Below are 17,247 nucleotides of genomic sequence, written 5' to 3'. Positions count from 1 at the left end.
TTTTTTGAGATGGAGTCTCGCTCTGTGGCCCAGGCTGGAGTGCAGTGGCCGGATCTCAGCTTACTGCAAGCTCCGCCTCCTGGGTTTACGCCATTCTCCTGCCTCAGCCTCCTGAGTAGCTGGGACTACAGGCGCCCGCCACCTCGCCCGGCTAGTTTTTTGTATTTTTTAGTAGAGACAGGGTTAGCCAGGATGGTCTCAATCTCCTGACCTCGTGATCTGCCCGTCTTGGCCTCCACATTACCATTTCTAAAAATGTTCTTTCCCTGTCACCACAAGCCTAAAATTAATAGTGATGTCAGATTAATCATATAATTAATACATTAATCATACTGCAATAATAATTAATGTTATCAATAATCAACATTTTAATCTTTGAGAAGACTAATTTCTAAAGGGAACACAAAAATATTTTAAAAATCAATATGCAACTTATCCTGGAAAAATCATCGCTGAGAAGTTCCAAACCCAAGAGCATGACTCAAACAAACACAAAACAAACAGCAGGAATGGAGAGAGAGAGAAGACAGCCACAGACACACAACGCTTACTTGTTGGCACAGCGACAATGAAGGCTTTGGAGTGAGGTCCCAGGCCTCTCCTATTTGCGGCCCGGATTTTGAAAAGATAGCGTTCCCCAGGCTGCAGACCATCCACCAGGGCAGAAGTAGTGTCTCCACGATAGGTGAGGGACTTTGCTCCAAATGGTTTGAGAGCCGGGGCGTATGAAAGAATGTATTCTGAAATGATTTGGCAGATGGTTGGAAGAAGGAAACTGAAAACAGTCCTGTGTCCAGCAGGCAGACTATATGGGCAGGATGAATTAGCACGTGCATTACTAAAATTAATACACTAGCAATGCACGCCAAGTCACCAGCTGGAGCCTAAAGACACAGCAGAAGGTGAACTCACATTCATTTGGGCAACCAGACAGGGCTGTGTATTTAATTAGCTGACACTTTGCTATTTTAAGCAAATCAAACACATGAAAGCCAGGAGGCCAGTCTTCATACAATTCCCCCCAAATTTACACACCGTTGAGTTTCTAAAATTGTATTTATTTACTAATTTGCTATGATCAATATGTCCTGATAGAATAAACTAAGGAAAAAGAAGTGACAACTGCTAGGAATGGATCCTGAATAGCTTCTGACATCTTCAAGAGTTTCACTTTATTAACCTGGGTTATTTTTCTTAGCACATTTAGCCAGAAAAAATCCATATTTGAAATATAATTTCATTGTTATAGGAATTTAAAAAGTTCTTACTCAGTATATGCTGATAAAGATATTTCACAGTATTTTAGAGCTGTGAAGAAAAGTTGCTAAGTAATAGATTTATGTGATATCTAATGTTTCCATCTGTAATTGGCTTACTCTGTAGTCATATAATAGCCCTGAATTTGGAAAACCATAGCAAATTCAGTCCAAGGAACTAAAATATGTCTATGCTCACATGGAAATATTATAAGGGAATCATATTTTAAAAAATAATTTTCACCTTCAACTAAAAATTGTCATGCCTATTTTCCTCTCAATGAACCCAAGATTTACAAAACATCAAATTAATATGAGTAGGGGCTACGCATGGTGGCTCATGCCTGTAATCCCAGCACTTTGGGAGACCAAGGTGGGCAGATAACTTGAGGTCAGAAGTTTGAGACCAGCCTGGCCAGCAGAGTGAAACCCCCATCTCTACTAAAAATACAAAAATTAGCCAGTCATGCTGGTATGTGCCTGTGGTCCCAGCTACTCGAGAGACTGAGGCAGGAGAATCACCTGAACCCTAGAGGCAGAGGTTGCAGTGAGCCAAGATTGCATACTGCACTCCAGCCTAGGCGACAGAGTGAGACTGTGTCTCAAAAAAAAAAAAAAAAAAAAGAAAAGAAAAGAAAAAGAATGAGTAGGAGCAAAGAAAAATAACTTGAATCACAGAAAAGTCAACAATTATCAGGAGCACGGATGATCTTTTATTTTCCCTTAGCTCCAATCTTTAAAAAGTACATTCATTTAAAAAAAAAAAAAAAAAAGTTTCAACCAAAAATGCTTTTGCAGCATTTATCTGGAAAAAACACAGCATTCATTTCTCATTGAAAATCAACAAACTTGTCATTTGTGGTGGTCAAAAGTAAGAATTAAGAGAACCCATTGTCTATAAAATTTTGTGATTCAAATTTTAAAATAAATTAAATCCATCTGGAAAATAAGTTTAGCCATGTCAAAGTATATTCTTCTATTATGTTTTATATTTCTTGTACATAGAAAATGCCCCGATATAATTATTAATTTTAATCTCACCACTACATCCTTATGAAAACTACCTAAGCAGGGTTAAGATACGCGAGCTCTTTTGGACATAAAAACTCAGTTGCGGTTATTATTTCTGGCAATATTTAATTGACTACCCTGGAACTTCTTTTGCCAAGGAACTGTAAATATCAACTAAGATGTCAGAGAGAGGAAGAGTACACAAGTTGCACGGTAATAAAGTCACTAGGTGTGCAATAATTACCTTTTCATTTTTTAGCTAACAAAAAGTAGTTAGCAAAAAAAGTCTTTATTCAATTTTCAGAGGTCTTCTCAGCAGCACAACAATACTTAATACAGAGGAAGTTAAAGTTCAAATTGTCATAAAAAGAATGATTTAAAGCAAGCTTGTTCAAACCGTGGCCCACAGGCTGCACGCCAGGACAGCTTTGAATGTGGCCCAACACAGATTCATAAACTTTCTTAAAATATTATGAGATTTATGCATGATCCTTTTTTTTAAAAGCTCATCAGCTATCATTAGTGTATCTTATGTGTGGCCCAAGACAATTCTTCCAATGTGGCCCAGGGAAGCCAAAAGATTGGACATCCCTGATTTAAAGGGACCAAATTAATATTTTTCTCTTGTTGTGGATCTATTCCAATGGCAAAAAAAAAAAAAAAAAAAAGAGAGAGAGAGTGAGAGAGAAAGAATAGTACAATCTATTCTTGAAAAAAAAACAAAAAGTGAAAAAGCATTAAGTATAGAAAATACAGTTCCACATCGACCTTCCTTAACTTCTATTATTCCATGAAAAGACATCCTACGTGTCAGCAAACATAGTTTTGGACGAATATAAAAGAGAACCATTCAGTTTTTTCAATTAAGAAAATCTCAAAGGAGATTAGTAGTAATTTTCTGGATTTCTTTAAGCTTACACAAACATTTTATAGTTTCTGGATATATTAGACTTAAAGTTGCCCCTCAAATCTAATAACAATAAAAATTATTTATTTCTTGAATAAAACCTCCATTCCTTTCTATTCTTAGAGTATATTTGCATAGGCAGTGCCAGGAAAAACTTCAGCCTGGCTCTTTAAAATGTCTCCAAACAGATTCTAAAAGGTTCTTAAATGCTTTTACATTAAAAATAAAAGATTTTTGTGTGTATTTAGTATTCTCAACAGACTATTTTAAAATTTAACTAATTGTGAATGTTTTATTCTATTTTTGTTCTTTAAAATATCTAGCTTTTTGCTATTTTGGTGTTATGTTTTCCTTGTCATCAATAAATACATAAACAAATGGTGACAAATAGGGAATAAATCCATTTTCCAGCAATTATTACTTGAGTTTTTCAAACCCATTAAATGTATTTATGGTCCCATGAAAGATATTGATGGCTCTGCAGGATTCCTGCTGACCTCTGCTTTTGTGATCTTCCTAGCACAATGAAAAGACCCATAGCATGAAAGCCAGGGTGTTGTTCAGACGGGAAAAGGTTATGCTGTCACACCCATGCAATGAAAAACATCCTTCCCAATAGCAACAGCAAAAAGCCTTCATAGGATGAAAAGAATAGTCACTTTCATGACTGCTTGGATCTTGGGCAATGAAAATCTTGCATGAAATATCCTTGTCCCTTGGGTGAGCACCTCTTAGACGTATGTTGCTTCCCTATTTCTTTTTCAGTCAACAAAGCCGTAAGCAGAGGCCATGTTCATCAGAATCAATGCATCTTATAGTTTAGGGAATAAGATTCCTACCTTTCACTTTCCCCTCAGTCTCTGGTAGCGCATCCCACGATACAGCAACAACCGTAGGTTTGCCATTGACAGGCCAGACGTTCAAGTTTTCAGGAGCTGTGGTAGGAGCTACAAAATGATAAGGAATAAAACATTTTTAAATGCCTTAGTGGACATTCTAGATGTAAATAGCACATGGTCTCTAGGTACACATTTTTTTTTTATTGAAGAGCTACTGTGTTAATTTTTATTATACCTGAGAGAAAATTCCACACTGGTTCTTTGAGTAATATAGTGATTTATGTCAATACAACCAATTCATTTAGTGAGTTTAGACATATCTAGGGAAATTGTCTTAGTAATTCAGAATTTCTTTCATTGCCAAATATTGAAATATACAAAGAAGATTAAGATCCAGTTCCAACTTCATCTTAATAAAACTTTGAAAGACATAGTTTAAGAGAAAAGAATGGTAGCCTTGGATACAAACCAGAATTTTTCCCAGAATCAAATGCAGCCTCAGCCTCAGGAAAGCAGAGGCTCTCCTACAGGCAAGAGCATCCATTACCCAGAGGCATTCACGCATACAATGGTGACTGATACATGCTACACACTGGGATTTAATGTGCTCCACATGTCGGAACAACAGAACAACATGCTAGTGGAAAAGGCCAACAAATGGTAAAACATGGACCCAAAGAACAGTTCTTTAACTTCTTTGCATGTATGGATAGAAACTCTACCAAAATGTAGGGTTAATGTGACTTTCAAAAATGCCCATGCTGGCCTTTGTCACTATTGGCATCTTACATTGTCTTTAAGTCTTATTTTGGGTGTAATTCCCAAATTGAAAATTCAAAGGCCATTTCAAATACAGACCAGATTCTGGTGTTCTTTGGAAGACTGACGTACTCCATTTGCCATCTCTTTCACCCTGTGAAATACGGACTGCAAATTCATACACGGTGTCTGGAATCAGGTTCTCAATCAGCACACGCCTGTTAGCGATCTGCTTATAATCCCACCTGGCCAATTCCCCCTTCTCTCGATAGCGCACAGTGTACTGTCTATAAGAAAACACAACACAATGATCTATCAAATTCTCTGCAACTCAACACTAGATGCCTTGTTTTTCCTTCCTCGTAAGTGATGACTTTGGGAGGTAAGTAAGAAAATCAAAGAGGAGAAAAATCTAAACTTTTGACTATGTGACTGGCTCAAAGAATCTGCTTAAGTTCCAAGCAAAGTTGTCTAAAGTAGGAGAAAAAAACAGAGCTTAGTGTCTTTTCAAGACCAAAAAATCTTACTGCTCAAAAGAGCAAGCAGAGATTATAAAGGGAAGGGAGAGAAAGGAGACAGCTTTTATGAGGGAACTACATTATCAGGGATATGTGTTTGTGCGTATGAGTGTGTGTGTGTGCATCTGTATTTGTGTCTACTCAAGGCATCAGTAGAGACCTGGCCCAAGGTTATCTCAGCTCTCCAGAAAAGAAAGACAAAAAGACTCATTTCATCCCAAATCAGGCGTGTTTTCCATAGGTTCAAGAGGAACGGGAACATGTGGTTTTGAGTAGACTTACTACCGTGAAAAGAAGCGAAAATGTGAAACAGAGCAGGACAGAGGCACCTACAAAAGGAACTGTGGTGCATGGTTATCGGGGGAGAAATACAGTATGACCAAATATGGACAGTTCAGCAACCCCTGACAGCGGACACCTTCGACAGTCTAAGAGCCACAAACATCATTTATTTGATTCCCTTTCAAAGAAATTGTCTTTGTGGCCTCTTTGCAGTAGAAAGCATTTGATATATTTAAAATGTGCTATTTGTTACACTGAATATATCAGGAGAAGATTTCAGTTGAAGACACAGCACACCAATTAACACAACAGTTATGCTAAGAAAACTCAAGCCTTCTCTGGTTTCAGCAAGATGTTGGAAATCAAAGTCCAATGGTAAAAGGAACACTTTGTGTTGATGAAGACCACATGGCTAGGGAGAGAATCGCTACAAATCTTCTGAGGTCTTTCAAAAAAAAAGCAGATATCTTTTTTACTAGCAGACAGTGGAGGAAACTATATATCTAATATGAATAATCATTTATATATATGTATATATATAATGCCATCATCATATCCCATTCGTTTTAAACTATATTCCCCTTTCCTGGTTGCAGAGAGGTTGAAAAATTAATACATAATAACCAGGCTACCACATCTGTGGCTCTGTCTTGGTTACTTAATGTATTCAGTCATAGAACTAAAATTTTGATGGCTATATTAATCTACCACTAACTAGAAATGCAGTTCACTAGTAGCCTTTTAACATAAGAATATTTTAACCTTATGATTGGTTTGCCTTTTATTGCTGTTGCAAACGAATATAAAAGCCAGAATAGCATAACATCATGGTTTAAGAGAAGATAAGTATTATGTGTAAATGAGCCAGACATGAAGCAAGTCAGTGTTTAGCAAAGTCTAATGAGGAGCTACTAAGTGTAAGGCATTAGACATTATCCACCATCTACATAAAGTCCATCCTACAGTGACTCTTCCTGGATCACAGGAGGAACGGTGAGACTCCTCCCAAAGTGGACCCTGTGCATGAACAGAATATCAATGAGAGAAAGCAAAACACAAATAGAGGCAGAGAAAGAAATGGAATCTAGGAAATTTCCAGACACAAGATAAATCACTGAGCAAGTGAGATGTGAGTTCCTGCTGTGTGTACTACACACAAGGCCCTGGTAACATCTGATTTGTGGGAAATGTGTGAGCACAGTTGGGATTAACTAGGTTGTCATAGAATATTTACCATTCAGCTGTTCAGCTACAAAAGAGGCTAGTATTCATGTAAGTCAGAAAATAAAATCATTAAATACATGTCTTTTCAGGACCAGAAAAAACCCATCTCTCATATATAAAGACAAATAAATAAGCAAAAGTACCTTGATGCAACAACTTTCTTCTGTTTTTCCAGAACAGGATCCACCCAGGACACAAGCACAGACTGAGATGACATAACTCGGACGCTTATGTCATCAGGTACATCCAATTCGTCCTCTTCTGAAATGACAATGAGACCCAGAGAAAGGCTTTCTCTCACAACAGGTTCTGCTCTGAGCTCCTCAGTCCTTGACAGGCTATTACTCACCCTACATAAGTTTTAGATTGCTTGTGTGTAATGTAGACAAAATGAAATTGATAGAAAGGTAAACAATTATTTGATTAGTCAGTGTAGAAAAACAAAAATCTCCATCTTGCATTTCTTAAACACTGGCTAAGAAATGAGCATTTTGGCCAGGCGTGGTGGCTCACGCCTGTAATCCCAGCACCTTGGGAGGCCAAGGTGGGCGGATCACAAGGTCAGGAGATCGAGACCATCCTGGCTAACATGGTGAAACCCTGTCTCTACTAAAAAATACAAAAAAATTAGCCTGGCGTGGCAGGCGGCTGTAGTCCCTGCTACTCGGGAGGCTGAGGCAGGAGAATGGTGTGAATCCAGGAGGCAGAGCTTGCAGTGAGCCAAGATGGCTCCACTGCACTCCAGCCTGGGAGACAGAGCAAAAACTCCGTCTCAAAAACAAACAAACAAAAACAAAAAAAAGAAAAAAGAAAGACATGAGCATTTCAGTTTAAAAGCTGCCCAACCCAATCGACATATAAAACAGTACAAAGGGGATGCTTTGCCTGGGTGAAAGATGGTCCAAGTAACTCAGTGCTTTCTCAATATGCACTGTAAGTTTCTGGAAAATAATAACATTTTTATGGAAGCAAAAGTTTAGGAGAAGGAAAACTCAACTCACATTTCCTTGATGATCATGGCATGAAATGAAAATTCTGGTTCAAACAACTGGAAGATTCACGTTGGGTTTGATGCCCTCACATTTTAGAAGGTGTGAGTCCAAGACAGATTAAAACGTGTTCAGATATGAACCAGAAGTCAGTTTGCCAATTTCTTACAGATTTACCTTTGTTATCAATAGAACATATCACAGTCGCAAAGCTTATAGCCTCAGTTCAAAAGATTCACAAGGCGTCTTCAATATTACTCTGTAGTCTCTTGGGTTTTTTGCTTGTTTTAGTTTTTTGTTTCATTTTTTCTTGTCACTTTTCAGGAACCATATTTCAAAAGGATGTGGATGTTACCACCAGCAGGGGAAGGTGAAAATATTTAGCCTTCTAGAAAAGTGATATAGGGACTTATCCTATGGCAGCAAGTCATCAATAGTAAGAGTGAAACATTGTATTTGTGGAACTTCATACAGTGTAAAAAAGTGTAACTTTGATTTTATGTTGTGAACTCATGAAAACAATTATATTGCAGATTGCCTCTTTAAATTAAGATATGTGGTCCAGAAAAGGTACCTGTCATTTGTTAATGTATCAGGAATATAGAAAATGTCTGTGAAAGGACGTAGGAAATGTAACCATGTGGACAGTGATCAGGCTCTCAGCAAACCACTATAATGCTTTTTCTGAGGATTCTGAATGTCATTTTAATGCAGATAGAGCTGAAATAACATGTGTGTGCTTATCTTGCATGCACCACCTCCTGCCTGCTCTTCCTTCTCTCTCGTCGTTCAGTGCATCACCCAAGGCAATTTAGGCTTGAGTCAGACTGCACCTTTACTGGAATGAATGCCTGGCTGCTCCTATCGCAGCAAATCTACTGCACAGTGAAGTGGCTCAAAATAAATAGTGAAATGTATTCCATCACAAGGGCACTCTATCCTTTGCATATGAAAGCAGCACGCTTACACCCAAAATGTGACCACGTTTGCCCTGTTATTTCTTTTAGCCTCAGTAAAATGCATGTAATTCATCATTCAGCCAGCATCATTTGGAAACAACATAGCATTCATACCAGACTATGGTTTTACCAAATGCATCCTTAGAAACATACCTGAAATCTTTCGCTTTGTTAGGGCAGCCCTGTAGACTGGTTGGCTCCGGCCCTGGGAGTTCATGGACTGCAGGGAGACGACATACACGGACTCTGAGGCTGTGGACCAGGGAGTGAGGGATGAGATTCTTGTTTGGATTTCTCAGAAACGTACATCCCCTGGGGGTGGAGGGGGGTTCTGCATTCCTCCTCCCCTTCCCCTTTTTCCATTTTCTCTTTCTGGGGGCATTCCCACTTCTTGAGGACAATGAAGGGCGAGCCCAAGAACTGCAGGAATTAAACCCAAAAAGAACACTATTGTATTAGAAAATGGGGAACCGATTTTTACCAGTAATTCCTGAAAAATAGGTTTCTACCTCATCAGCATCAAAAAGAGATAAACAAAAACAAAATAAAACCATCAGAAAGAGATAAATGCTTTAAAAAAGAAAAGAGTAACACGTTTACCCACATAATTCCCCCAATTTCCTTCTACTTCCAGAATTGGTAAGAGGGGGTTACTGGGTTTTTAATCTGTTACCAGAAAGAAAGAAGAAAAGAAAAGAATAGCCAATGTGCAACACGAGTATACCAGGTCTTTCTTTCCCTGTGGAATGCTGTGCCCTTCAAAGCTAAAATCCTCAAAACAGAGTCTCTGAAGATTTACTAATAGCACATGGAAGACTTTCACTGTACCCCTTATTTCTGGATGGTTCTCTCAGTCAGTTCTTGCCCCCACCCTCTGAGGATCCCACTAGCATGCAACGAAACTCGAACTTGAAAATTGAACAGTTGGTCCTTGAACAACACAGGTTTGAACTGTGCAGATCCACGTTATACATGGATTCTTTTCAACCAGATGCAGATAGGATTGTATTCCAGAGATGCCAAACCCATGCATAGGGAAGGCCAGTCTTTGCTGTATGTGGATTCTGCAGGGTCTTGAGTCTGCACGGATTGGGGTATACTCAGGGAATGATGGAACCAATTGCCGTGTACACCAGGGGCCATTGTAGTTGGAGAAAAAAAATGCAGGGATGGAACAAAACTTGTCCTCTCAATTAGTATGGAATCATAAAGTCTGAGACCCAGGTAAAACCTTTTTTATTTTTTATTTGACCTTCTTATCTTATAAATAAGGACATAAAGCTCTAACAATGGAGTGACTTGCCCAGGATCACACACTTAATAACTCATCATCTATCCTGAATCCAAAATTGCTAATGCCTCACTCCAGACTCTCTGACCAAGGCTCCTGTTGCAGCTTTAATCATTTCAAGAATAAAAATGTGGCAATCTGGCCTATTTCTAGTACTGATAGTTATAATATCAGGTAGGACCTAGGTCAGTTAACGGAAGTGACACTAAGATCCTAAGGGGAGCTGAGAGCACGCACTCTCTCCTTCAGGCACTGTACATGTTCAGATGGCAGCGGGAAATCATTCTTTTGTCTTTACAGGCATGTTGTGCTAAACATGAAAGAAGACTTGTGTTCAAAATTCTCATACAGAGGGACTGTTTATGGAGAGTGAGCTGCTGTAGAAGAATCAGAGGTTTCAAGGGAAGAGGATAATATTTGACAGCCTGCTCTCTACAGAGAGAAAGCGGGTGATACTCCAGCCATAAATGAGTAAATGATTTATACAGAGGCACTTGGCATTCACCTCTTATTCTACCAGAAGATTTTTAAATGTGTGTTTTATAAAAGGGGGGAATAGTTTGTAACACTTGAATACACAGAACATTAAACTAAGCTTCTATATGGAGGAGTCACTTCAGATCTGTTCGTTACTTGGTGCTATTGACGACGGAATCTCGCCAGAAGTAAAGAAACAAACCAACAAAAATAGCCATTCAATCTCACAGTCCAGGGACACATGTAAGTAACTAAACAGGGAAAGCAGTGTCCCATCATTTCTCAAGAACCACCAAGAAAAGAATCACTTCCCACAACTGAAATCTGTATGTGCCTTCAATGTATTTCTTAAAGTTGAGATTTTTTTTTTTAATGCCTAGATTTCATGATTTGCTACACTCTCGAAACTAATCTTGGCCCAAGGTTACCATTAAGAAAAAGTTTTACTCTGCAGTAAACACAATGACAGCTCTCCCTTGTGCTAAGCTTCTCACATGCACTTCTTCATTGAGTCTTAACAAGGCCCCGTGCAGAAGCTACTGTTGTTGTCTTCACTTCACAGACAAGGATAGCAGGCCCACCCAGGTCTGCAGGCACCAAAGCCTGACTCTCAATTACTGCAGATGAGGAGGGGCAGGTGCAGAGCTGAACAGGCTGCAGACACCCGCAAGCTGTCTCTTCCTCATAGAGATATGATGAACATACAATGGTGTCAAGATGACCTCTTTCTGTGCCCCTGATTACTGAATAAAGAGGGAAATGGGCCAGATGAGGTGGCTTACATCTGCAATCCCCAGCATTTTGGGAGGCCAAGGTGGGTTGATCATCTGAGGTCAGGAGTTCAAGGCCAACCTGGCCAACATGGTGAAACCCCGCCTCTACTAAAAAATTCAGAAATTAGCTGGAGATGGTGGCAGGTGCCTGTAGTCCTAACTACTTGGGAGGGTGAGGCAGGAGAATCACTTAACCTGGGAGGTGGAGGTTGCAGTGAACCGAGATTGCGCCACTGCACTCCAGCCTGGGTGACAAAGTGAAACCCTGTCACGAAAAAAAAGAGAGGAAATGAAATTCCCAAAATGGCCCCAATGTCATCAGCCCAGCAACCCCAGGAACCCCCAGTCAGTGCCACCACATTTGCCCACTTTCCGACCTCAAGTGTGTAATGGACGTGGCACAAATGCCCTCCCCCACTCCCACAGCTCCTTGGTGACTTGTAGAAGGAAGTCCCTTGCTCCCTCTCAGCTCCCCATCCTGCAGCCTCCTCTCCCCTGACAGTTCCACGGCCCCTCCAGCTGCAAGTCTTTACCCAAATGCCACCTTCTCTGTGGGGCCTCCTTTGACAGTCAGTTCAACACTGGGGCCTCCCTGGGATCGCGTCTGATGCACGAGATGCCCAGTAAGATGTGTTTAGTGACAGAGAGTGGCTCAGAGAGCGGCTCTCCGCTGCAGGACATAAGGCCCACCCCTCAAGTTTCCTTAGCATATGACCACTCTCTGTAGTACCAAGGGTTCTATGGCCTCTCTGGTATAAACAGTTTGAAAATCCCATGCAGGATAAGTGGGTAGACAGGCTTCCCATGACATGGCAGGTCCATTCCAACACCTTGAGGAAAATCCACTTCAGCCCCATCCTGCACCACCTTTTCCCCATGATGGGGCAAGCTTCCAGGAGCCCTCCTCCTCACAGTGACCTCTTACATCATTCACGGTAGCAAGTCTAGTGCTTTTTACGTGTGAAAATTTAAGAGCTAACTCATTTTACCAGAAGCCCAAGAGGCTGTCCTGTCCACCCAGGTGGGGACCAGAACCCACCCAGATCTCAGATCCAATATTTGCTCACGTTCAGGCAGCAAAAAACATCCTTCCACCATGTTCAGGTGAGCCAGCAGTTCACTACTGAAGAAATAAAAACAATGACAACAACAACAGATCCAGTCAGTTGAAAAACTTATCGATGCTAAGTGACACTTTAGTGTGCGCCATTCCCAAAAGGCTCAGAACAAAGCGAGCTGTCCGTTGAAACAAAGCTCCCCTGCAGCAGAGGAGATGCAAAAACAGGGACTCTATTCTCCTGCTGATATGACGTGCAGAATTTGACCCGCATCACCAAAGTAGAGCCAGCTTACCTGTGCCGGGTGGCTCAGGAAGGAATGACTGAAGGGTATACAAATTATTCTGTGGCATCAGGGGGTTGAGTCTCTAATTCGAGGTCTTGCTGCTAATACTAAAGTCACGCTTGGCAAAGGACATCCAACTTGAGTTTCTCCTTTTGCTTCCTGCATTCCCTTGACATTTCACGTGCTGCTGCAGCAGAGGGGTGGCTGGTCTCCTTTGTGCTTGAATAGGACTGGAGTCCGTACTCTGGGCTGGCTTTGACGCTGTGCCTGGCTCTCTCAGCTGCCTATGCTACCATGTGGAGACCACGCAAAGGCACAAAACTCCATGCGGCCAGACCGTGCCTCGAACACCCAGCCCGCCCGTACCTGGAACACCCGCCAGGCAGCAGAGTTCCTCCAAGACAGTCTTCAGCAGGTGCCTGAACAGCTACAAACAGAATAGGGACATCCTGGACTGTATCAGGGAAGGGATCTGATGTGACCATCCACCCAATGTCTCCGCCAGATCAAATCCAAACTGGTGACATGTGGAGTAGAATTTGGCCTGCATCACCAAAGTTGAGCCAGCTTACCTGGACCCAGGGAGCTGGCCTCAGAGGTCCTGAAGAGCACAGAGCTGCTTATCCAGGCTCCTAAATGCATGGTGGTACCTTCTGCAGAGTTAGGAGCTCTCAGAGCTCCTAGGAGTGTGGTCTCGTCAGGCTTCTGTCCAAGCCAGTGCTCTGTTTCCACGCAGCTGCTGCCTACCTCAGCTGTTTCCTGAGCACCGTTTCTATCTGTGCAGGCCGGCAGCTCTCCTCCTAGGCAACTCTCCCCTCTCCTCCTTTACCACGCCCTTGTCTGGTCTCACCTGTCTCTGTCTTACTGTCTGCCCATCCCTCTCCTTATCTGAGAGATTTTACCTTTTAAGACTAAGAGGCCCCAAGCAATGGTTGCCAGGCTGCCTTCTCAGCATCGCCTCCCGGCATAGCACACACACCTTCCCCCACCGCTCCCACCTCCAGCCTCCATACCACGGGGCAGGAAGCTGAGATGCCTGCCTACAGGCAAGGGAAGAGGCCCCTCCAGGTAACGGAAGAGGCTCCTCCAGGTAAGGGAAGAGACCCCTCCAGGTAAGGGACGAGGCCCCTCCAAGGTAAGGGAAGAGACCACTATAGTTAAGGGAAGAGACCCCTACAGGTTAGGGAAGAGGCCCCTCCAGGTAGGGGAAGAGGCCCCTCCAGGTAAGGGAAGAGAAGCCTAGGTCTTACATGAGTCTTCCAGAAGGCCCAATAAATCACATCCTTTCCCTTGCTTGAGTACTGAACTGATAGGAAATGCCAGAACAGTCATTTGTGGGGGCTAAAAACCTTATGACAGTGGTAAGAAGCAAGCTGGGGAACATAGGGCAAGTATGCTTTACACGGAACCCAGAATTAGGCTCTCTGTTCAAGGAGCCCTGGGCCCTGCATGTGCTCTCTGTGGCCTGGCTTCCCCACAGGGGCAGAGATGAAGGGCCCAGCCATGCTTACCCCATGCTTCTTCCAACACACCAATGAGAGAAGCAGGAAGCAGGGGTAAGACAGCTCTGGGCACTGTCTCCACAGGCAGGAAGCATCAGGCCCGAGGGATATGTCGATAAGCCGTGCCCCTCACAGAGCCAAGCCTATGGCCGCTATCCAGGCTTATGGATGAATAAGGCCTGCAAAGATCAGGACTCTCCCTCCAGGCTAGAACGAGCACATAATCTCTCCCCATCACAGCAAAGGTTCCCATCAGCATTCCCTGGCCAGTGCTTCCTTTACCCAGTAAGGGGTAGACAAAAGGGAGGATAGCCTGAGTGATGGTTAATACTGAGTGTCAACTTGATTGGATTAAAAGATACAAAGTATTGGCCAGGTGTGGTGGCTTATGCCTGTAATCCCAACACTTTGGAGGCTGAGGTGGGTGGATCATCTGAATTCAGGAGTTCGAGACCAGCCTGGCCAACATGGTGAAACCGCATGTCTACTAAAAACACAAAAATCAGCTGGGTGTGGTGGCATGTGCCTGTAATCCCAGCTACTCGGGAGGCTGAGGCAGGAGAATCGCCTGAACCCAGGAGGCAGAGGTTGCAGTGAGCCAAGATTATGCCACTGAACTCCAGCCTGGGTGACAGAGCAAGACTCCGTCTCAAAAAAAAAAAAAAAAAAAAAAAAAGATACAAAGTATGGACCCTGGGTGTGTCTGTGAGGGTGTTGCCAAAGGAGATTAACATTTGAGTCAGTGGGCTGGGAAAAGCAGACCCACCCTCAGTCTGGGTGGGAACAATCTGATCAACTGCCAGCTCAGCTAGAATATAAACAGGCAGAAAAATATGAAAAGAGAGACTGGCCTAGCCTGCCAGCCTACATCCTTCTCCTGTGCTGGATGCTCCCTGCCCTCAAACATCAGACTCCAAGTTCTTCAGTTTTGGAACCTGGACTGGCTCTACTTGCTCCTCAGCCTGCAGATGACCTATTGTGGGACCTTGTGATTGTGTGAGCTAATACTTAATAAACTCCCCTTTATATATATGTGTGTGTGTATGTAGCATATATATATACATATACATGTATATACATATACATATATACATACACATGTATATACATATATACATACATATATACATATATACACACACACACATATAGTCCATTAGTTCTGTCCCTCTAGAGTACCCTAATACAGCCTGACTTGCAGTTTCACTCGGCTACCATGTCTCATCTTAATGGGACCCAAGGCCCAGTGTCCTAGGATTCTAAGACAAAGCTTCAAATAACAAAATGACAAAAACGGCCAAGATGACAAGATTAGATTCAAGTCCAGGAAAATGGCCTAACTCGAGTCTGTGCTGTCGGATCAGGAAGCAACTGACAGGCACTAGGAAGGCAGCCTGGGGCTACCACTAACAAAAGGTTAAAATGATGGTGTCCAGAATGGAGATGGAAGAAACAGTAGAGATTCAAATCATTGCAGCACCTGGCAAGTGGACATTACAACTAAAATACAATGCTCTGTCATGAATGAGCTTCTCAATATTGAAATGATCCCAAAGACCATGGAAACATTGAATACCAATGAATGTGAAACTCACCTAGCTTTTTAATTTCGTGTGTCCGCTCATCTCTTGTCAGTGGAACATAATTCATCTTCCGGCCACTCTCCCCATAGCCCAGGAGAAAACCCCGTGATCTGCGTGGACTCTTGGCTCCAGACAGGCGTGGTGCCTTCCATGCAACGGACAGCCTGTCATCTGAGGACCGGACACGCACACGCAAGGGCTTGTTGGGCACTTCCTTTTCTTAAAGAGGGCAGGACACAAAAGTGGTTAGACGGTAGACCACTTAGAGTTTGCCATCATGCACATAAGGTTTCCAGACACTGAGCCTCAACAATTAGCTGCAGAGCATCAAACATACATGTCTTGGTAACTAAATCTACTAAGGACATTTTTCCCCCAACGGTATCCATACTCTATCCACATATTCCGCCCCACGTTTCATACCAAAAGGTCTCAAGAAATTAAAATAAAACATTCCATGTTGTGAGACTGCCCGCCAGAAATCTTGGATGTTTTACAGTGTCCCTTTTTATCTATTTCCTTTTGTCCCCATTAGGCCAAAATTATATATTCTCTGGCAAGAGCTAAAGGTCAGTATAAAAATATAGCAGAGAGACACTATGTGCTATTTATATCTCTCTTCCAGAAAGCTTTTTCACTGTAATGTAGAAAAGATGGGCTTTCCTTGACTTTACAATGAATCATTAACTGATTTCTATTTTGGTCCTAATTTTTCTTCCATGTCTAAGTCTTGCTCCTCCAGACAAAGCCTGGTCATGCTACACCATCGCTGCTATCCTCTGTGTCTGCTGTTTCTTTTTTCTTGCTACATTAATCAATTTTGAGAAATCCTCTTGCTAAGCCAATCAATCTCAAGAAATGCTCTCACTGTGAACTTTCCCAAAGCAGGGCATTCTGGTGGTCAATACTTAGTGTTTAACATTTTGCTTGTATACCAAGTAAGAGCTGGTATGTTTGGAAACAAGGGTTATGGATCATGTGACTACCACCTTGCCCTCTTTTAGAATATGCCACTAATCACATTGTAAGCCCTCATTTGGGGATCCAGTTAGGCTAAAGAGCACCTCTTTAATTGTGTAAGGCAGTTACTTCCCAAGCATTCTTCCTCCATATATACATTAACCCCATCACCAATTCTGACTAATTTTATTAGACTGGAAAATTCCCAGCTAGGCTAACATTTCAACACTAAGACATAAAAACAAAATCTAATATCACGATTTAGCATACTCTTCAAGAACACATAAATCAATAACCTTTGGAGATGCTGAAATAGCAGACACCTGGTTCCAACGTCCTGAATCTAACCAAAAGGAATATCCACTTGTAGATTCGCTGGAGTTACCCAGCCAGTCACTGGGCACCCCATTCCTACAGGCTACTAAGAGAACACCATGTCATGTTCAACAAATCCTTTCCCTAATAATCAAGGTCATAATTGTTTTAAAGTTTTTTTGTTTTCCATCCAGAAGTATAATCCAGTAAAATGAGCAGATCTGCTGAGAACACACACACGGGGCTCATGTGAGCCAG

General features: G+C 42.0%; 1 protein-coding gene across 1 annotated transcript in view; it reads right to left on the bottom strand.

Annotated features, from left to right (window-relative positions):
- Window positions 1-17,247, bottom strand: part of FNDC1 (fibronectin type III domain containing 1) — a 102,268-nt gene that overhangs the window by 40,911 nt on the left and 44,110 nt on the right. The window contains exons 5-10 of the mRNA XM_030928996.1: window positions 15,727-15,933; window positions 8,898-8,996; window positions 6,940-7,057; window positions 4,872-5,059; window positions 4,014-4,121; window positions 552-740 (exon numbers count right to left, since the gene is read on the bottom strand). Coding sequence (XP_030784856.1) covers window positions 552-740; window positions 4,014-4,121; window positions 4,872-5,059; window positions 6,940-7,057; window positions 8,898-8,996; window positions 15,727-15,933 — 909 coding nt within the window. The remainder of the gene's footprint in view (window positions 1-551; window positions 741-4,013; window positions 4,122-4,871; window positions 5,060-6,939; window positions 7,058-8,897; window positions 8,997-15,726; window positions 15,934-17,247) is intronic.

This window comes from Rhinopithecus roxellana, chromosome 4 (assembly GCF_007565055.1).
Source record: "Rhinopithecus roxellana isolate Shanxi Qingling chromosome 4, ASM756505v1, whole genome shotgun sequence".
Classification (NCBI taxonomy): Eukaryota; Metazoa; Chordata; class Mammalia; order Primates; family Cercopithecidae; genus Rhinopithecus; species Rhinopithecus roxellana.
The sequence above is the reverse complement of the archived record's forward strand: the minus strand, read 5'-3'. Positions and strand labels throughout refer to the sequence as shown.